Raw genomic sequence first — 23,822 nt, forward strand, 5'->3', positions numbered from 1 at the left:
CCACAAGTGTAAAAATTTTATTCACGCATACTCACGATCAGAAATGTCGTTATTCACGAAATCTCTGTAAAGTCTCATACATACTCGTGGCTCAAGAAAATTCTCTCGACTTAGAAATTATCGCCTCACAAAAGAAATAGACGTTATTAGTTTTATGGTCAATCATATTCTTGTCAGAATAATTAAGCTGGTGAATCTGGCTGACAACGTAAGCATTGAAATCGAGATTGTTACTAAGCTTTTAATATCATATGTGTGGCTAAAATTGTAAGCGAATTCAATTGGTAAGCGTGAGTGCATTTCTTTATTACTCACGCACACTCACAAATAGATTATTTGCGTGACTCACGCTCACGCATGACCTTTAATCACACACACTCAAGCTGTTGCCATAAGCACAATTTACGTAGGTAACAACAATTTTGTGTCACGTACACACCTTAAATAAAATCTGCTCCTGGACGTACAAAATTTCAATCATATCTCCTATATCAATGAACCGTCAAATATTCACATAAATACTCCTATCACCCACATTTTACCCATATGGGATTGATTCCACGAATCGTTGCCTTCCACATATAGAGCATAACCATTAATCTTTTATCAAAAACATGCATCTTTTCCATTAAAATAAAACAACTTATATTTTTGTTTGACCGTGTTTGCTCTTGCAAAATTTTTGTAAGATCAAATAAATATTTGACGGAATGTGGCGCAAATATTTGCCATATGGTGGTCACACTATGATCAAACATGGTAAATATTTATTTGATGTCAAACATCTTTCTTTGCCGAAAATCAGCTGTTTTGTTGTTTGCTTCAAACAAAAGTTTGTTGGTCAGACCATGGCAAAGAAATATTTGACAGTTTTGATCAAATATTTGACTAGTCTGACCGTAGCTTTAGACACATACAAGTAAACCAACCAATAAAATCAACGGAATTTGACATAAGGATTACGGCCAAGAACACATAATAAGAAGAGAAAAATTGTTTTTGTTTTACTGAGTCAAACTTTTAAGTGTACCCTGAGACCAAACTGAAGATGTTTGACTCTGAAATAAACCAAGAAGCGTGCATTAGCTGTTTAAACCAGTGTTTCCAAATAGATAACAACTAAAAAAATCACCCTTTATTTATGTCAGTGTATGCGGCCAATTCATGTTTACTTCTTGCCCTTTAATTCCACCAAAATCAAAGCTCTTCAATATCTGTGCGTTGTGGTTTAAAACCAAATTTAAATATCAACTTTCCGTTAGAGTTCTCCGAAATTGGTAACGGGGATATTGCTACAAAGTTAAAGCTTTTGTTGGTGAAAAGCTTTTTTCCCGTTTCGTTTCCATGGTGTGCTATTTGAACTTTGCATTTGTTCGTAAACAACTGCTAAGAAGCCAAAGACAACAAAACGCTCAAGAAACTGCCAAGTGATGAACAAACTATCGTCCGCAGAAAACTTTTTTTCAGTTTATTTGCATGCGGCGAACGTTACGGTTTAGAAAAAGAAAATCTAAAGGCGAAAAACACAAACCGTGAAGCTAGTCAATTCAAAACGAAAGTGGAAAGAATTTGAAAAAATCTGAAAAGAAAATCTCAAAATTTGTTTGTTATTAGGAAAAGTTTTAACGCGGAAGTGAAGTGTGTGTGTGGAGGTGTCCATCACCAAAAAAAAATCTATGGAAAATCAAAAATTTTCGAAATAGAATTATAAGCAAAAGAAAAAACCTAAAACAAAAAATATTTGCAAATTTTGTGAAAAATTTATTTTGGGAATAACTTGGCATTTTCCTGCTTCTCCACCTCCATCTTTACTCCCAAATCATATCAAAGCAGCATCGAGGCTATAGATAAAACCATGGCCTGCTCAACGAGAACACTGAAATTTTTCGCCATCAAATGGGATGTAATCTATGCGGTAAGTCGGAGTAAGGCTATGACCGGGACTGCTGGTCATCACTACCCACAATTGATTGATAGAGTGGTGCGAGAAATGCCAAAACTACCATCCTCATAATCATCAACCAGACGGACAAGTTTAGGTCGACTGATGTGTTCATCATTTATTTTTGTTTGCCATTTGGGAAACGCCGCTATCGTTGCTGTCGTGCATTTTCCATTGGCGATGATCTTTTCGCTGAATGTCCGCAATTGGCAAAAACGCTTTGCAAGAGTAAATAGCGCTTTAACTTTGTAAACACTTGGCTAATTTTAAGTTAATTATTTTGTTGTTATTTTGTTTTTTTTTTTTTGTTTTTTCGTTACAACAACGATGTTAATAGACAATTGGTGGCCATAGATGAAGGCAGCACTACCATCAACATTATCACTATCACCGATTCCTGAGTATTTGTTTACATTCGATCGCAACGAGTAGTCTATTGTATGTGGTGCCTCAAGTTTATCGAAGGTACTGCACAGGGGCTTGAAGGGTATTTTTTGTGAGGGGATTAGTTAGTCAAAACTACAATGTGGAAAAGCTAATTCGATTGTCAATGCCTAAGCCAAATGGCTAAGGGGAAAATTTTCATGTTTGGGATATGCACCAGAATAAAAGTATAACCAACTAGAAAAGAAAAGAAAGAAGTGAAATGATACCATCATCTACTCCCAACAATTTTTCCACTGCAACTGTAGAAGATTTAGAAATTTTGGAGCCTTATGAATTAATATTATTTTTGTTTATTTTTCTATATTTACTGAATTATTTTTAAGTATTGTTTTCATTTAAAACATTTATAATTGAGGACGAGGTCTATCACCTCTTCTTTGGAATGTCGCTATAAACAACCTTCTGGTTTCCCTAGAAAAATAAAGGATAAAAGTGGTGGCATACAGGCAATATGTAACAAGTATATACGGCCGTAAGTTCGGCCAAGCCGAATCTTATGTACCCTCCACCATGGATTGCATAGAAACTTCTACGAAAGACTGTCATCCATAAATCGAATTACTTGGGTTGTGGTATCTTAAAACTTCTTAACATCGTTTTCTAAATTGTGAGTTAGTCCATACGTGGTATATATTAGACAAAAAAAGTAAGTATAGGTAAGTCTACAAATAATTACGAATCGACATGGAATTGTGCACGGTATGTAGAGAGCCAGAATTGAAATATGGGGGTCGCCAATTTTTGTGTGATTGGGGATCGATTTATCTGAGGGCTATATATAACTATAGACCGATATGGATCTAGTTAGGCATGGTTGTTAACGGCCATATACTAGCACAATGTACCAAATTTCAACTAACTCGGATGAAATTTGCTCCTCCAAGAGGCTCCGAAACCAAATCTCGGGATCGGTTTATATGGGGGCTATATATTATTATGGACTGATATGGACCACTTTTGGCAAAAATTTCAAATTTCAACCAGATCGGATGAATTTTGCTTCTCCAAAAGGCACCGGAGGACAAATCTGGGCATCGGTTTATATGGGGGATATATAATTATGGACTGATATGAACCAATTCCTGCATGGTTTTTGAATACCATATACTAACATCACGTACCAAATTTCAATCGAATCGGATGAATTTTGCTCTTCCAAGGGGTTCCGGAGGTCAAATCTGGGGATCGGTTTATATGGGGCCTATATATAATTATTGACCGATTTCGAGCAATTTTTGCATGGGTGTTTGAGGCCATATATTAATACCACATACCAAATTTCAACTGAATCAGATGAATTTTGGTCTTCCAAGAGGCTCCGGAGGTTAAATCTGGTGATCGGTTTATATGGGGGCTATATATAATTATGGACCGATGTGGACCAATTTTTGCATGGTTGTTAGAGACCATATACTTACTCCATGTACCCGGATCGGATGAAATTTGCATCTCTTAGAGGCTCCGCAAGCCAAATCGGGGAATCGGTTTATATGGGGGCTATATATAATTATAGACCGATGTGGACCAATTTCTGCAAGGTTGCTAGAGATCATATGCTGACACCATAAGCCAAATTTCAGCCGGATCGGATGAAATTTGCTTCTCTTAGAGCAATCGCAAGCCAAATTTGGGGGTCCGTTTATATGGGGTCTATACGTAAAAGTGGACCGATATGGCCCATTTGCAATACCATCCGAACTACATCAATAACAACTAATTGTGCCAAGTTTCAAGTCGATAGCTTGTTTCGTTCGGAAGTTAGCTTGATTTCAACAGACGGACGGACATGCTCAGATCGACTCAGAATTTCACCACGACCCAGAATATAAACTTTATGGGGTCTTGGAGCAATATTTCGATGTGTTACAAACGGTTTGACAAAGTTAATATACCCCCATCCTATGGTGGAGGGTATAAAAAGTGGGGACTAAAACCGAAAATTTTGCATTGGCTGTACCCTGCAGTGGTTAGACCTATAATGCTATGTGGTAAACGGTATATGTTCAGCGAGTGGCGTGCTTGTGTATCTCAGGCGCATTCAGTAAGACAGGAACAGAATCCCTTAATGTCATGCTACATCTATTGCATTTAGACATACTAGCTAAACAGTCAGCTGCAACAACGGTTGTGCGGTTGCGCGAACTATCGCTGTGGTCGAAAAAAGGGCACGGTCACTGTTCGGTCTTCCAAATAATGTCACATGTGCCAAACGTAGTGGATTACACTCTGGCAAAACCGCTTTTAGACAAAAAGTTTGAAACTCTAATTCCCAACCGTGAGACGTGGTGCACACAGACCCCGCGGAATAAACGTGTAAAGATTACCACACCTATGGCTACAAATTGGATGGAAAAATGGGCTTCGGAGTATATTCTAAAAACATGGAACTGCGAATAGCGAAATGATTACCTAGTCGCTGTAGTGTTTTAGGCTGAAATTAGCAATAAAATATGTGGTGTATTGGCTGAGAAGTAATGTTCCAACAAATGTTGGCATTAATATATACTCAAAGAGTTAACCTGCAATAAAATCCTTGGACTCTATGTGTTCCTTAACTCGAAAACGTCCATCGACTGCCGCAAATCTCTCAACGAGATGGTTGAGCAGTACCATATTCTCCTTATATGGGTACCTGTCATAGGAACATACCAGGGAACAGCGAAGCGGATGAGTTAGCAGGGCTAGGTACTACCTTACATATTCCAGGGGAACTAGAATATGTTTGTATGCCTCTGGCTACCTATACGCTCTTACTGCGTGAGAAGGCTATTATGTTGGCAAATATCCGATGGGAGAATTTCAAATATGGTAGAGCTGCAAAACTATTGATAGTCGCACTATTCGATATTTTCGAATTTCGGATTATCGGATTTTTTACAGTAACTAAGTATTTCCGATTTGAAATGATTTCATTAAACAAAAGTATGATAATTTTTCTTGTGCGTTTGAAACTCACATTTTATTGATTTTAGATTATTTAAAATGAATAAGCAAAGATAACGGAAAAAGCTTCTTCAAGTGCTAATTACTAAGGTCCATTGAGAACGTGTTCACATTATTTGAATTCAAACAAGTCCTTTTTGAAATGATAGAACCAGTTTTGCTGAACAATGCAAAACGTAAGAAACAGGATTTTACTACCGACATCCCGATAAAAATCATTGCAAACTTCATCACAGTGGAGCACGAAATAAATCGGGCTACCACTATAACCTAACGTTCTAAATTTGATTTGTGAAGCAGGTGTTGTCATGTGTTTCCAGGTATCTATTGTATGGGGAAAATTATTTGCTAGAAAATAAAAGAAGAGGAATTCATTTCATGTAAGCCGTCAACTTTAGGAAAAAAACAACCTGTTTTTAAAGGAATGAAATGAAAATAAATCAGATTTTTTTCCTTTTTGATTTTTTTACCTCCATTAGTATTTAGCATCGCCGATATTTTTAGTGATCTGGGATTCTTCGTTAGTATCGCTATCTGAAAATAAATATCGATTGTACCTTACAAATAAAACTATCGATACTATGGATAGTGCTATCGATAGTTTTGCAGTTCTCAAATATGGCCCCTTTTAATCTTAAACCGCACACTGGATATGTTAGTGTTCTCAAGACGTCCGATATCACTTCTGATATCTGCTATTACGGATCGCTGCCTGATAGGCGAGTTTGCAAAAACTATTGGCATAAAGTATAATGACATCCGCTTGAGCTCACGATGCAGAGGACAATGAATCAATTAAACATCTCTTGTGAGAGTGTCCTGCATTTTATGTAAGGCGTAACCGAATTTTACGGGCATATACTTTACATAACTTAAGCAGTCTGTTAATGTTTTTGGCACAATCTGGTTGGTTCAACAGAAGAAAATAATCGAGAAAGTTCAGAGGTTAAAACTAGAAGTGTCCATATGTAACAGGTACTTTTAGTTAATGTGGTATCGCAATGGACTGAAATAACGTGCTGCCACTATAGAAAACCTAACCAATTGGGTGAAATTTACACGCAAAGAAAAAATACTTTCTTTGCAACGAAATTTTGGACAAGCGAAATTCGCCTTTAATGTTAAGTTTAGCCGCCAATTAATCAAAAATATTGATTTAAACCAGAAAAAATTGAGTTATTAAAATTTATTAATAATTGTTGTATATTTTGTCAAAATATTTAACTTTCCACCCAAAATCCGCCCAGTTGCTATTATAATTTTGCAAACATTTAGCTCAGAAAATTTGAATCCAATTGAAATATTGTTGTAAGATTAGTTGTACAACAAATCTCATTACCATTCGGATAACTTCAAATTGATTTTATAATTGATAATTGTACGCCGCCGAATAGAAAAATGTACATCGCCTTAGATGTCAAGCCGCCGACGACACAAATTTGTCGGCTTCATTCTCTATTCTCTTGAATGAATATCGTTCATCAGAAAAGAAACCTTCGCTAGTTTCGAGATGATTATCAAAACTAGCGAAGAACTTCAGCCGCTCTAAAAAACTGTAAAAATGTACTGAAAAAACACTTTTTTCTTTCAAACAATTTCTTTAATACAAAAACCGAATCGCAAACGAAGTTCGTTTGTGAGAAAATACTTGTTTTTGTTTGCGTGTACTTTTCGGTTTACTCTTCTAATCATGGCTCCCAATCAAGAAAAATTTCCTTACGACAGCACGCAAGAGCCACTGTGCAAACAAGTTTATTAATAATAAAAAAATAATGAACAGCAATATACAATGAACTCATGCCGACCACCGCAATCACGTTGATAGTAAATTTGTTGTAACGTAATCATATTTCAAACTACACCACCTTCGTTGAAATCGGTTTGTTTACAAAAAATTTTCATTCATTTTTATTTAAAATATTAAAATTTTTTGCTTATACTTGCTGGTATCGTTTAGCTTTTTTTTCCATCGATATTATCCACCTTGCCTTGACTGACATTGTCAGTAAATAAATAACAAACGTAAAAATGGGTGGCAGCTGCAATCTAGGCATTCATCTTAACCTGAATTCTTAAGTTCTTGGAGTTCTGAGTAATAAGTGCAGAGGATCAAGGGGTGCAGTGAATTATGGACTTAATCATTTTAAACAAATCTGCAAGTCTATTTTCTTGATATTATGTTAAAAGTAATAAAGTCCGGTACTAAGTTCTTGTTTCACAAATTCAAACTCAAAACTAAAAGTGAAATATAAGACAAAAGATATGAATTTTCGGTGCAAATCCGTTTTGATATCAAAGCTTTCGTGCATTGAAAAAAATATTATTGTAAGCACAAACGTGTCATGTTCTCAAAATATGAATATCATATAAGCTGAGTACCATGTTCAGTTTTCAAGCTGAAAACCAGCTTGTTTTCACGTTTCCTTTTTTTAAATAATTAATTTAGAAATATAAAATTATTTGAAATCAATTTCTTGGATCTTTACCATCCACTATTTGGCAAGACTTGATCAAAATATATTCATCTTCATAAATATATTTGTACTTTTAATTTAGTGTTTTGGTGAAAAAAACCGAACATAGTACTCACCTTTATGTGTTGTTGTTGTTTTCCACTTGAATGTTATTTATCTAATAGCGAAATATTGAAGGATAAAGAAACCAATACATACAAAAAACGATTTCAAGCTTGAATAATTATTTTCTTTTTAAAAATCGATCATTTTTTAACTGACACAGTTTAATTAAAAAGTTAATTGTATCAAATAATTTTTTAATTGACCATTTTTCCAGCTCCAATTAACTTTTTAATTGAAACTAATTTGGTGATATGTTTTCTGTGCATAGAGTTAAGTTATTCTACTTTAAAACGTGTGTCTCGACATTGGGCTGGAAAAAAATTCTTAAAAATAATATTAACAAGTATATACGGCAGTAAGTCGTAAGGGTACATAAGATTCGGCCAGGCCGAATCTTATGTACCCTCCACCATGGATTGCGTAGAAACTTCTACGAAAGACTGTCATCCACAATCGAATTACTTGGGTTGTGGTATCTTAAAACTTCTTAACATCGTTTTCTAAATTGTGAGTTAGTCCATAAGTGGTAGAGAGCCAGAATTGAAATATGGGGGTCGCTTATATGGGGGCTATATACAATTATGAATTTGATATGTACCAATTTTTGTGTGATTGGGGATCGATTTATCTGAGGGCTATATTTAACTATAGACCGATATGAACCTTGTTAGGCATGGTTGTTAACGGCCATATACTAGCACAATGTACCAAATTTTAACTGACTCGGATGAAATTTGCTCCTCCAAGAGGCTCCAAAACCAAATCTCGGGATCGGTTTATATGGGGTCTATATATGATTATGAACTGATATGGACCACTTTTTACATGGTTGTTAAATATCATATACTACCACCACGTACCAAATTTCAACCAGATCGGATGAATTTTATTTCTCCAAAAGGCACCGGAGGTCAAATCTGGGGATCTGTTTATATGGGGGCTACATATAATTATGGACTGATATGAACCAATTCCTGCATGGTTGTTGGATACCATATACTAACATCACGTACCAAATTTCAACCGAATCGGATGAATTTTGCTCTTCCAAGGGTCTCCGGAGGTCAAATCTGGGGATCGGTTTATATGGGGCCTATATAATTAATGACCGATTTCGACCTATTTTTTCATGGGTGTTTGAGACCATATATTAACACCACGTACAAAATTTCAATTGAATCAGATGAATTTTGGTCTTCCAAGAGGCTCCGGAGGTCAAATCTGGTGATCGGTTTAATTATGGACCGATGCACGCAAAAAAATAATTCTTTCCTCCCAAACGAAATTTTAGACAAACAAAGTTCGTTTCTCATTTGCTTTTCGCTGTAAGGAAGTGTATTTGGAAGAAAAGTAGATACTTTTTGTGATAAACGTTTATTCTTTTCCAGGATATAAAAACAATTTCATAAAGACAAACTCAAAAAAAAAATTGTTTTTTTGCTAATTGCATTTTCCCTCGCATCTTTTTTAGCTCTTAACATCTTTTCTTGTAATACCAACAATGTAGAAGAAATTATACGATTTTATAAATTTTTAACATTTTTGTAACCTTTCGCCTGGACGGAGAATCGAACCGCGGACCATGCACTTTGTAAGCCAACACACTAACCACTGAGCTATGTACCTGTTATGGTCATCAATAGATAAATATCCATATAAGTTATATGTATATAGCATAGCTTGCGGCGCCCACGAACCGAATAAACAAAGTTTATTTAACAGAAACAAACATTTAGTTTGGCACCGTGGAGCAGTGGTTGCTACGTCCGACTTGCATGCCGAGGGTCGTGGGTTCGATCCCTGCTTCGACCAAAGTTTTTTTGTTTTTGTTTTTTTACATTCAAAAATAACTTTTTTTATTGAAAAAATAAAAATTTTGTAACAAACGATTTTTTTTGGTGATAAAAGTTTAAAATTTTCGAAGCAATCCAAAAAACTCTAACAAAAGAAAAACGTTTTCGGTACACGTTTTCCAAAGGTTTTTTGTCTTTGCGTGTGTGGACCATTTTTTGCATGTTCATTAGAGACCATATACTAACACCATGTACCAAATTTCAGCCGGATCGGACGAAACTTGCTTCTCTTAGAGTCCCCGCAAGCCAAATTTGGGGGTCCGTTTATATGGGGGCTATATATAATTATTGGCCGATGTGGATCATTTTTTGCATAGTTATGCTATTAGAGACCATATAAAGGGTGGTTAAAATTTCAAGGGCCGATGTTGATTTTGAATAAAACACAAACTATTTAGGAAATTATTGTAATTTTATTCGGTGGAACACCTTCATCCGATGGTCCAAAGTTTCGATGACGCTGAGGCATAATGGAGGTTCTATGCCGTTAATGTGCCGAATTATCTCATCCTTTAGCTCTTGAATTGTTGCTGGCTTATCGACGTACACCTTTTCTTTCAAATAACCCCAAAGAAAAAAGTCCAACGGTGTCAAATCACATGATCTTGGCCAATTGACATCGCCATTACGTGAGATAACACGGCCATTAAATTGGTTGCACAAAAGAGCCATTGTTTCGTTAGCTGTGTGGCAAGTGGCACTGTTCTGCTGAAACCACATATCGTCCACATCCATATCTTCCAATTCGGGCCATAAAAAGTTCGTTATCATCTCACTATAGCGAACACCATTCACAGTAACTGCCTGACCGGCCTCATTTTGGAAAAAATACGGCCCGATGATGTCGCCAGCCCATAAACCCACCAAACAGTCACTCTTTGTGGGTGCATTAGTTTTTCGACAATCATTCTTGGATTCTCATTCGCCCAAATGCGGCAATTCTGTTTATTGACGAATCCACTGAGGTGAAAATGTGCCTCATCACTGAAGATGATTTTCTTTGAAAATTGACCATCCACTGTTGCCATTTCTTGGAACCATTCTGTCCATTCACGACGTCCATGGTTCAAATTGATTAAGTCTGAAATAGAGAAATGTCAAATAAAATTCGGAAAAAAACTTGGCGTTTAGGTGTGGTTAACATTCAACCCTTACAATTTAACCACTTTATTATTTTTTACTTTAATTACTTCTTTAAATTTGTAAACTATACTGCAAATGCGCCCATCTTGAACTTCATATGGCACTAAAGGCATTCTTCCAATTTAGAATTCCAATTTTTTTCTCCAAACTACAAAATTTTCTTTAACAAGTGAAAAAAGTTAAAAAAAATAATTATGTTTAATAAATTTTCTTGAATTTACTCATTTTTGTGATATTGGCGTGATGTAAGCATTTGTAATTCTGTTTAGTTAAAATTTTCTAAAAATAATCTAAATTTTCCAAAATTAACCAAAATTTTTCTTCATGGTGGGTTCACTGTTTTTTCAGTGTAGGTATTGAGAATTGAAAAGACGACGGTTAATTTTAGAAAATTTTAACTAAACTGTATTACAAAAGTCGTTTTCACAAAAATAAGTAAATATTTTGCGACAAATTCCAAAAAATTTATTAGACATAGTAAATTTTTGTTAAAAAAAATTTCGTAGTTTGAAGGAAACAATTGGACTTAGGAATCGTCAAAAATGTCTTTAGCGTTCAAAATGAGTGCATTTGTGGTAAAATTTAAAAAGTTCTGAATCATTTTTTCTAAAGTACAAATTTAGTAATTCTTTATGTTTGATTATATAATTTCCCACCTTTTTTAGTTCATTAATTAATTAACTACACAAAAAAATATTAAAATGAAGGAAACTTTCTTATATTGCGGAAAATTTTAACTAAAACCTTATAAATAATAAGAACTCAAATAAAATTAAATTGACTTTTTGTGCCTTGGTGAGTTGCCTGTTCTGTTTTAGTGTGGAAGTGTAAAATTGTCGCATTTTTTTCGAAAATTTAAAAACTTGACTTTTCGACATTTAAAAATTTTTAAATATCCGTTTATTGGACGATCTAGTCGGATATGATTACATTTCAAAATTTGCCCCTTTAGATATAAGCAGATATTACAACATATGATGAGATAGAATTAGTTAAAACGAGGGTGGTTCGGAAACTTCTGAGCCTAACAATGAAAGAGAATAGTTAGTTTTTCAAAAATATTTTTATTTTTCAATATAATATCCTGAAACTTCAATACACTTATTCCAACGCATTTCTATCCCTTGAGTTAGGTTAGGTGGCAGCCCGATGTATCAGGCTCACTTAGACTATTCAGTCCATTGTGACACCACATTGGTGAACTTCTCTCTTATCACTGAGTGCTGCCCGATTCCATGTTAAGCTCAATGACAAGGGACCTCCTTTTTATAGTCGAGTCCGAACGGCGTTCCACATTGCAGTAAAACCACTTAGAGAAGTTTTGAAACCCTCGGAAATGTCACCATCATTACTGAAGTGGGATAATCCACCACTGAAAAACTTTTTTGTGTTCGGTCCAAGCAGGAATCGAACCCACCTCGACCTTGTGTATGCAAGGCGGGCATGCTAACCATTGCACCACGGTGGCTTCCCTTTTATCCCTTGATTAAAGTAGTTTTCCTCATGGTCTTCAAAATAGTGGTTTACAACTGTAATTGCATCTTCATTTGAGGTAACACGCTTGCCACCAAGGAATTTTTTTAGATTTGGGAACAAGTAAAAGTCACTGGGAGCTAAATCAGGAGAATAAGGTGGGTGGTCAAGCAACTCATACTTTAATTCGTTAAAACACTCTTGTGCGCTGGTGCGTTCTCTTGATGAAAAATTATTTTTTTGTGTTGTAAGCCAGGACGTTTTTCTTGAATTTGAACATTTAATTGATCCAAAAGGTTGCAATAGTAGTCTGAATTTATTGTTTTATCCTCTTGCAGATAGTCAATCAATAAAATACCTTTGAAGTCCCAAAAAAACGTTGCCATACCCTTACCAGCCGATTGAATTTTTTGCCTTCTTTGGGGCACTTCCGCAGCTTCAGTCCATTGTTTGGGTTCCCAGCAAAAAAACCGTCGCAAGCCGTTGCACTGAATTTGCATCACTTCTATAGGTGTAATCCGAATTCAATGTTTTGGATGTCAATTAAAAAATTCTGTGATATTTTGTCAAATAAATAATTGGTATAATTTTTTATAATTTTTAATGGATTCTAACGCTTGTTGGAAACGTTTGACCTCAAATATTTTCAAAAATTCACAATTTTTCAGATTGGATTTAGCATTTTCGACAAAATTTAAATGATTTGTACCATTTTTTGAATTCTTTTTCTGTTTTTAACTTATTTGAAACAAAAAAAGCTAAAATTATCCATTAAAAGTATGAAAAAACCAAGTTATAAATAATTGAATTAAAAGAACTTCAATTATTTGGGAGTGCATCTTCTGGAAGTGCTTTTAAAGTTGTGCCTTTGGAAGAACTTCCAATTTTTTTGCTGGGTTGTTCTTTTGTCTCTGGAGTATAGTGGTGGAAGTTTGAGAAATGTTCATTCTTATGCGTTTTTGATCGACTGTTAACAAATGTTGTTGTTCACCTAACACATTCACCATATCATTATGAATTTCTTGTCCCGATAAACCTTTTTTATGTAAATATTTAATGACATTTCTAATTTTTCCATTGCAAAAAAAATTGCGGATGAGTCTTTTTTGAACACCTGTTTCTATATGAAGGAGTTACCACGTATGAAGGAGTTGCCAGATATAAAGGAGTTGCCAGATATGTAGGAGTTGCCAGATGTTTTCATAACAGAGATAGAAGTTTCCAAAACACTTAACTCTTTTCTGTTTATACCGCGCTTTTTGTGCTAGGCTAAGAAGTTTCCGAACTGCCCTCGTAAATGACCATATATAACATCAGATCCAATTATATATAGGGATAGATATAATTATAAAGAATACATTAGATAAATGCCAATATTGAAATCTGATCAGATCTATTTCCGTAGTAATAAGATATGATAAGATCCTACACCCAAAGAAAAATATACTTTCCTCAGGATCGAAATTGTAGACAATCGAAATTCTCTTTTGTATAAAGTTTTTTCTCCAACACAAATAAACCCGAATTTGTGATAAGTGTTGAAACTATTTTACCTAATTATCTTTATTTACTTCAATAGAAAATTTTTTAGCATCAAAAGAAAACTTAGTTAGTCTAAAAATTCTTTCCCCTGAAAGGAAAACTCTTCTTTCAGTGTACTATTTTTCTGATTCATATCTAATTGTATCAAATTAGATCCTCATTAACATATTAGCTAGGGTTATTGACTTTGGATTTTTGACATTGCTGGTACTGAACGGTCCACTTTTGATGTCGCAAATTTAAATTTTTTATGAGTTGTGAACAGTGTTGCCACTATTTTTCTGGATCTTGTCTCCAAATGGTAATGCATTTGTCCTACAAAAAATTTATTATTTTATTCATTAATAACACTAGTTTACAAAAAAATTTTTTTCATGTACACTTGATGATGAGGCAACTTTTATGTATTTTTATCTGCTGAATTCGAAAAAATGTTTAATTATACCCTTCACCACTACTGTGGTACAGGGTATAATAAGTTTGTGCATTTGTATGTAACGCTAAGAAGGAAATGTCTGAGACCCATCGTTTAGTATACCGATCGTCTTAGAATTAAATTCTGAGTCGATTTAGCGATGTCCGTCTGTCTGTCTGTCTGTCTGTCCGTCTGTCTGTTGATGTATTTTTGTGTGCAAAGTACAGCTCGCAGTTTTAGTCCGATTGTCCTAAAATTTGGTACGGGGTCCTGTTTCGGCTCAAAGACGATCCCTATTGATTTTGGAAAAAATCGGTTCCGATTTAGATATAGCTGCCATATATATTTTTCACCGATCTGGTCATAATTGGCGTGTATATCAACCGATCTTCCTCAAATTCCGTACATCCCAATAGTTTATGAGTCTCGAAAAACTTGCAAAATATCATCCAAATCGGTTCAGATTTAGATATAGCTCCCATATATAGCTTTCGCCCGATTTACACTCCTTTGTCCACAGAGGCCAAATTTTTGCTCCGATTTAGTTGAAATTTTGCACAGGGAGTAGAATTAGCATTATAGGTATGAGTGTCAAATTTTGTGGAAATCGGTTCAGATTTAGATATAGCTCCCATATATAGCTTTCGCCCGATTTACACTCATATGACCACAGAGGCCAATCTTTTACTCCGATTTAATTGAAATTTTGCACAGGGAGTAGAATGAGCATTGTAGCTATACGTGCCAAATTTGGTTGAAATCGGTTCAGATTTAGATATATCTCCATTATATAGCTTTCGCCCGATTTACACTCATATGACCACAGAGGATAATTTTTTTGAAATTGAAATTTTGCACAGGGAGTAGAATTAGCATTGTTGCTATGCGTGCCAAATTTGGTTGAAATCGGTTCAGATTTAGATATAGCTCCCATATATATGTTTTTCTGATTTCGACAAAAATGGTCAAAATAGCAACATTTTCCTTGTAAAATCGCCACTGCTTAGTCGAATAGTTGAAAAAATGACTCTAATTTTCTTAAACTTCTAATACATATATATCGAGCGATAAATCATAAATAAACTTTTGCGAAGTTTCCTTAAGATTGCTTCAGATTTAAATGTTTCCCATATTTTTGTACTAACATTGTGTTCCACCCTAGTCCATTAGCCGACTTAAATTTTGAGTCTATAGATTTTGTAAAAGTCTATCAAATTCTGTCCAAATCGAGTGGTATTTAAATGTATGTATTTGGGACAAACCTTTATATATAGCACCCAACACATTTGACGGATGTGATATGGTATCGAAAATTTAGATCTACAAAGTGGTGCAGGGTATAATATAGTCGGCCCCGCCCGACTTTAGACTTTCCTTACTTGTTTTTTTTATGGAACAGTTTTTGAGAAATCACTTTATTTTTAGTTTTTCGCTCTTTTTTTCACAGAAGAAATTATATTGCGAGTCCGATTATATCGTTGTCCATGGTTTAATGGTTTATGCTTGTTTGGTGTATTGTAAAATACGATTTTTTTGAAATTTGGCTTTTTCGCATCGATATTTTTTGAACCACTTAACTTATCGATATAATCGGACATTTCTAACTCGAAATATAAATTGTTTAGTGAAAAAGAGCGAAAAACTAAAAATAACGGGATATCTCAAAAACTGTTGCATAAAAAATTTTTAAACATTTTTTTTTCGAATTCAGCAGATCAAAGTCGACTCTCATCAAGTTTACGTTTTTAGTGTAAACTAATGTAATTAAAAATTATATAAAATATTTGCGGGCTGCAATAAGATAAATTTTTTGAAATACAAAACCCAATGCTCGAGAAATGAAACTGATAGGCCAGAGTATTTACGAAATGATTTTACATTTGTAGAATATTGTCTTAGCCAAGAAGAGTGTCGTTGTGTCCGTTTCTAGTCCAAATTTGGATCCTATTGTATGCAATGGGATAAAAAGAAGCACAAAGTTTCCTTTTTTTAATTTCATTTGAGCTCATTACTAAAAATCTTCACAAATATCCCCAAGTTTATGGAAATATTCCAGCAAATTCGTCCCCAACCAAAAATATCCCCAATTTGGTGAAAGTCCTTGTGAACAAAGAAAGAGCATTCTTCTTTCAATTCAAAGGTGGCATTTCGATTTTTAAAAGTCTTTTGTGGATTTCGGCCAACAACAAAGCTCAATAAGTCAATTTCAATCGATAAATCAAAAATTATAAAAAGACGACTTAGACTTTTTTGTCAAAAGTCAATTTTCGTATCCCTAGTATATATTTCATATATTTCTCATAATAATAATTAAGGATTATCAATCAATTTAACACTATACCACATACTTAATGAAACCATACGGAGCCATTGACATAAATGAAAATGAAAATGTAGGCGAAGGTATAATAAAAAACTATGCAAACCGAAGTTTGGAGGAGGGGAGTATAAATATGACACTTCATTATGCAAATGCGATAATTAACATTGTTAATCGTCTAGCTTGAGTTCTATTGGGAGACACCTACAAGAAAGAAAAAAAAAAAACGATTTAAATGTAAAAATACTACCGTGCATCGTCTTCATTCAAGGGTTAGCCCCAACAAACATGCTCAACAAGTGGAAGTGGAAGTCTGCTAAAAATACAATCGAATCACAACCACCGCCACACCGCCGCTATGGAACATTCATTCACACCTTAACCATATGTTTGGGATATTTGTCGGTTATTTAGGTGATTTCCGTTTGAATTTAAAAATCATTTTCGTATATTTTTTTGATTTGAATTTTGTGGGACATCAGAGCGGATGGATTTGCTTTGATATATCTATTCAGAATATTTAATAATATTTTGTGAATATCGAGTGAGAAAATGTGACGAGAAAGGAGAACTAGACAACTAAAGGAATTGAAAAAATTTACGATGGACTTTGATTTAGATGTTGTAAACATTATAAAGTTCTGTGTGTGTTTTTTTTCTATTAAATTTGGACTAAATATTCACTTGATCGTCGAAGATCATACTCATAAATACTGATGTGCGTTTACATTTGTGGCCTGATGGTCTTCTGGTCGGATATGAATGATAAATTTATAAATATTCTTCTTTGGTACTTCCAAATCTACTTGGCATGTTTTCGATTTCAGAGTCAGTCTAACAACTTCCAAATGTGAATATAATTGCCTCACACTCATTTCAGTTTAATGTGGTGGGGTGGTTAATCACTATGTAAAAAATGCTCTATGAAATTCAATATGACATGGTTGGAGTGATGTAAATGAATGATCCGAATATGGAATCTATAAATCAGATTAGTAGAATAGAATTTCAAAATGTACTTACATACACGCAAAGAAAAAAAGTTTGGAAAACGTGTACCGAAAACGTTTTTCTTTTGTTAGAGTTTTTTGAATTGCTTCGAAAATTTTAAACTTTTATCACCAAAAAAATTCGTTTGTTACAAAATTTTTATTTTTTCAATAAAAAAAGTTATTTTTGAAACAACAACACAGTCCATTTCGTTTATATCAAACACTGTTCTTTTCTGAATTTAGGTCTTTAATAAGACACATTTTACAGTTCAAAATTTAATATACTACAATGTAATGTTGAACATTTTTTCGGAATCTTCCGAACATATCTGGAATATATGTAAAAAAAAAACAAAAAAAAACTTTGGTCGAAGCAGGGATCGAACCCACGACATGCAAGTCGGACGTAGCAACCACTACTCCACGGTGCCAAACAAAATGTTTGTTTCTGTCAAATAAACTTTGTTTATTCGGTTCGTGGGCGCCACAAGCTATGCTATATAAATATAACTTATATGTATATTTATCTATTGTTGACCATAACAGGTACATAGCTCAGTGGTTAGTGTGTTGGCTTACAAAGTGCATGGTCCGCGCTTCGATTCTCCGTCCAGGCGAAAGGTAAAAAAAATTTATAAAATCGTATAATTTCTTCTAAATTGTTGGTATTACAGGAAAAGGTGTTAAGAACTAAAAACCTCGTGGATGTGAGAAGGATGTGAGGGAAAATGCAATTAGCAAGAAAAAATGTTTTTTTTTTTTTTTTTTTTGAGTTTGTCTTTATGAAATTGTTTTTACATCCTGGAAAAGAATAAACGTTTATCACAAACAGTATATACTTTTCTTCCAAATACACTTCCTTACAGCGAAAAGCAAATGAGAAACGAACTTTGTTTGTCTAAAATTTCGTTTGGGAGGAAAGAATTATTTTTTTGCGTGTAAGAGATGTAGTCCACGTATGCCTGAATATATTAAGATGATGCCTCGCGGAATGACTTTAAATCTTTGAAGTAGTCAGAGCAATGACTTCATTGAAAAGCTAATCCACTTTTGGTATTGTTCAAAGTCGATGTTTCATGATGACAAAAACCCGTTAAAATCAAACCACTAAATTTCGAGTGCAATTATTAGGTTTCAGTATTTAAATGTCATTTCTATTTGAAAATATTTGGAGTTTGGATTATATGGTTGCTATATATAATTATTTTAGGGCCAATATTTGTATGACTATTATAGTGTACATGCTGACATCACAAACCAATTTTCAACCGTATCGGATGAAACTTGTTCTTCCAGGAAGCTGTAGAAGTCAAATCTGGGGATCGATCTGAGTTTCGCCAGAATACAAATAGATTTTCAGCGTTGATTTATCCGCTCTCAGTAATTCTGGGGGCATTCAAAGTTTCAAAGCTTCACAAAGTGGTTTCACCGTAATATCAAACGCCTTTCAGATTCGCCCTAAAAAGGAGGTCATTGAGCTAAAAAAAAAGATGGACTTGATTTTAAGAGTCGCACGGGCGAACGGACATCGCTAGATCGTCGCAATATTTCACAATATATACTCGTATATACTTTATGAGACCTGAAAACAATATTTCATCCACCATCTTATGTGGCTTAGGGCATACAGATGAAAAGTTGATTAGCCGAATATGTAGACCACAATAATTTTTTTTACCAAAAGACAATTTTCAGTTTTTCAAAATTTCAAAATTTTTCAAAAAATTTAACCTAATATGAAAGGTAGTGCAACCTTTTCAATAAATAAATTTTAATTAAAAGAAATTTTTAACATACGTAAAATCTTACAAATGTAAATGTTTTATTATGTAAATAAATGTTTTAATATGTAATTATTAAAGAAAATATCTTTAAATTGAATGATTCTTTACATTTTAGCACAGTTGATCCATTCCTTTTGCAAACTTGCTTCAGATTCAATTTGACTTTTAGCATAGCTCTTAAATGACTTAAAGTACCTCTAGATTTCAAAATTTAAGAAGATCGGATGGAAATTGTGGCTTCCATGCCCTCAAGATGTCACATCGGAAGTTCAGTTTATATGGGGCTATATCAAAACAAAGGCCGATATATACCAACTTGCACATAACTCTTTATAAACCTAAATTACCTTTGGTTTTAAACTTTTAATTTAAATTGGTTGAAAATTGTACCTTCTATGCCTTCAAGACGTCAAATCGGGAGATCGGTCTATACCAAACATGGACCGATATATATATATATATATATATATATATATATATATATATATATATATATATATATATATATATATATATATATATATATATATATATATATATATATATATATATATATATATATATATATATATATATATATATATATATATATATATATATATATATATATATATATATATATATATATATATATATATATATATATATATATATATGTATATACATATATATATATATATATATATATATATGTATATATATATATATATATATATATATATATATATATATATATATATATATATATACATATACATATACATATATATAAAATTTAGCACTGCTCTTAAATGACTTAATGTACATCTAGATTTCAAATTTCAAGCAAATCGGATGAAAATTGTGGCTTCCAATTGTGGGAAGATCGGTTTATATGGGAGCTATATCAAAACATGGACCGATGTATACCAAATTTAGCACAGCACTTGACTTGACTTAAGAACCTTTGGATTTCAAATTACAAGCAAATCGATTGAAAATTGTGGCTTCCATGCAAAAAATAGACAAGATAGCTTTATTATTGAAGGCCGTAGCGTGATTACAACAGGCATCCAGACAGACAGACGGAAATCTATATTCTGTCTATGAATTTTGTTACCTTTGCTCATTCCAGGTTGGAAAATGTCGTGAGTCTCGTGAATTTGTCGTGAGTCATTTGAATTTTCGTGAATCGTGCGTGACTCTTTAAAAGTAGTTCGTGCGTGAGCGTATATGCATACTGGTTTTCATTTCGTGAATGTGCGTGAGTGTGAGTGGCTACCACGCGTATCGTGCGAATAAACATTTTGCCTCGTGAATGTGCGTGAGTGAAATTTCACTAACGCGAACATCTCTAATTCAGATTCTTTTAGATGCCAAATTGGTTCAGACTTAGATGCATTTTTCGCTTAAAGAAAAAACTTCAAAACATTATCCCACAATTTATTATAAACTATCAGCGTTTGTTAGTGTATTCAGATTTACAAGGCAAACAAGACCACCAATTGATGATCTATGTATAATCTTCAAAAGAGTTCTGATATTGCTCTCTATAATGGCCGAGTGACTGTCTATTCACCGTATAATAGAATCGATTCAATAAAAATTCACTGATAACACAAATTATCGCCCCAATTTTGTTTCTATGTCAAGAGTGATTGCATACTAAATTATTTTGCTAATATTTCGCAAACGTTTCCGAAAGCAGTCATGGTGTTTTATATTTTGCAATATCGCAAATCGAACGAATGTTCTCCCATGTTATGATGTTAGTTTTCGACATTTAATGAACCTTCTTTATTTATTGTCAATGGGACAACTAAGGCACAGAGGCCGCCTAACACTAAAAGTCGATAAGATAATTTATGGTTTGTGGAATAGACTGGAAGTTCATGAACCGTGGAGCGTAGTTGGCTGGTGGTAACGAACATATTATGTTGGTTGTGGGCCCACGTAATTGTGACACTTATTTGTCACCCGCCTTTGTGGGAAGACACACAGAAGGTAAGGCAGCCAGTCAACCAACCACGTTTGCCTAATTCGGATATTGAAGTCATGTCAGAGTGTGATTCCTATATTACTGTTATGGATTGAGATTTAATCGTTGTTGCTCTGATGATAGCTTTTAATATAGCTCTGTAATATACACATCCCAGGTTATATTTCCAATAAAGGTTGGTACTAAGTTCGAGTTTAGCCGCTAAAATCGCTAAAGTGAAAACTAAATCAGTAAGAAAAAGGCATAGAAGTATACATATTTGTAGCAAATTTTTTTATAACTTGATGGGGAAAAGCCCAAAGCAAATTTTCACAAATTTTGTATTCCTTAAAATGGATTATTAAAGAAAAATAATCGTGAAAAAATTACGATTTTAGCGGCTAAACTCGAACTTAATACCCACCTTAAAGGTGAAAACTTGTATTATTTAATTTTGTTTACAGAGAGAGAAATTATGATTCAACAAAATCACCGCAATGGTTTGATATTTATTTAATAATCGTATATATGATTATATTGTCTTCGTTAAAAAGAGATTCATTATGCGAAAATAATTTATTCTCATGGCGTTTCTAGAATTTGTTCCGCAAAAATTTAATAGCTGGAGATTTCTTACTTTTTAGGTTAGGTATAGTGGCAGCCTGATATTTCAGGTTCACTTAGACTATTCAGTCCATGTGATACCACATTGGTGAACTTCTCTCTTATCACTGAGTGCTGCCCGATTCCATGTTAAACTCAATGACAAGGGACCTCCTTTTTATAGCCGAGTCCGAACGGCGTTCCACATTGCAGTGAAACCACTTAGAGAAGCTTTGAAACCCTCAGAAATGTCACCAGCATTACTGAGGTGGGATAATCCACCGCTGAAAAACTTTTTGGTGTTCGGTCGAAGCAGGAATCCTTCTTACTTTTTGAATTACAGCATTGCGAATTAAGCAACCTCAGATTTGCCGATTACACTTTCATGTGATGAAAATCCCAGCGAGCATAATTATGATACCCGATATCAGGAAATAGTAGTCGGAGAATTAGATATGCCGATGTCGTTTATCGAACAATAAATAGATAAAATAGAAATATAACAAATAAAAATGTTTTCTTAACTTCGGAAAAAAAACTTTAAGCCAAAATCCTTCAAATAAGTCTTAGCCTATATATGAAGCTTGTTTATCTTTAATCCAAATATGCAATATATCTTACTTTAAGACACAATTGCTTCGTTTCAATGATATACAACAAAATGAGGCTTTCGCATTATCATAAAAAAATTAAAGCAAAGATAATAAACTTTCTTTTAATTTAATTTCTTTATTCCAAAGATATTTTTCATTATTTAGGGAAACGTAATATTGCCCTGAATATTTTTTCACTATACATTATACGGTCCACTGTGGTACCACAGGTGGTGAAATTCTGTTTTATATCTGTGATTGCTGCTCGATTCAATGTTTAGCTTAATAATTACTCTGAAAAACATGTTGACTAATATGAAGGATTATGCAACCTAAATGTTAATACAATATTCACGCAAAAATTCTTTAAAATAATTAAATTTTTTAATTAAACAAAAAAAGCTTCATGATCTCTGCTTTAATTTTTTTGCATACAATTTAGAATACGAATCATTGAAGTTGAGGTCCCTCCGTTAAAGTTTGATGTAAAGTAAAGAAAAAAATTTTGATTTAAAGAAATGATATTTGCATTAAATATAACAAGTACACTCAAAAACAAGTTTACTTGGATCCAAAGATTTTGACCTTCCCTTAAGGATTTTGGTATTGATTCCGAGCCAAAGATGCGGCTTCTTTAAAATAAAGACATTTTTTACGGACCTGCCTTGCTTTTAATCTATGATCAAATAAATTAAAATTGGACAAAGATCTCATTCATCGAGTTTTTATTTTCTTTTTACAATATATTATTTATTTATTTATTTATTTATTTATTAGACTTATAGTAAATATAAGAATAATAGAGAGAAAATCTAGCATTAGCTACTTAGGCTATCAGCTATTACCATATATTAATAAAGGTATTCATGTACAAACAAATTCCAATTTCAAAATCCAAATTATGCCAAGTAAAAACTGTTTTCTTAATTCTTAAAATAAGTCTTGGCCTATATTTGAAGCGTTTTTATCTTAAATTTAAAAACTCAATATGTCAGTTGAGTTAAAGACGAATTCTTTAAATTAAAAATGTTTTTTTTAATTAGGTTAGGTTATGTGGCAGCCCGATGTATCAGGCTCACTTAGACTATTCAGTCCATTATGATACCACAGTGGTGAACTTCTCTCTTATCACTGAGTGCTGCCCGATTCCATTTTAACCTCAATGACAAGGGACCTCCTTTTTATAGCCGAGTCCGAACGGCGTTCCACATTCCAGTGAAACCATTTAGAGTAGCT

At 33.7% G+C, this 23,822-nt stretch overlaps 1 protein-coding gene across 1 annotated transcript in view; it reads left to right on the plus strand.

Moving 5' to 3' along the window:
- Nucleotides 1-1,425: 1,425 nt before the first annotated feature.
- Nucleotides 1,426-23,822, plus strand: part of Tsp42Eg (Tetraspanin 42Eg) — a 75,760-nt gene continuing 53,363 nt past the window's right edge. Inside the window, exon 1 of the mRNA XM_075312024.1 lies at nucleotides 1,426-1,915. Within this exon, the coding sequence (XP_075168139.1) occupies nucleotides 1,856-1,915 (60 nt within the window). The 5' untranslated portion in view covers nucleotides 1,426-1,855. The remainder of the gene's footprint in view (nucleotides 1,916-23,822) is intronic.

Source organism: Haematobia irritans, chromosome 5 (assembly GCF_050003625.1).
Source record: "Haematobia irritans isolate KBUSLIRL chromosome 5, ASM5000362v1, whole genome shotgun sequence".
Lineage (NCBI taxonomy): Eukaryota > Metazoa > Arthropoda > Insecta > Diptera > Muscidae > Haematobia > Haematobia irritans.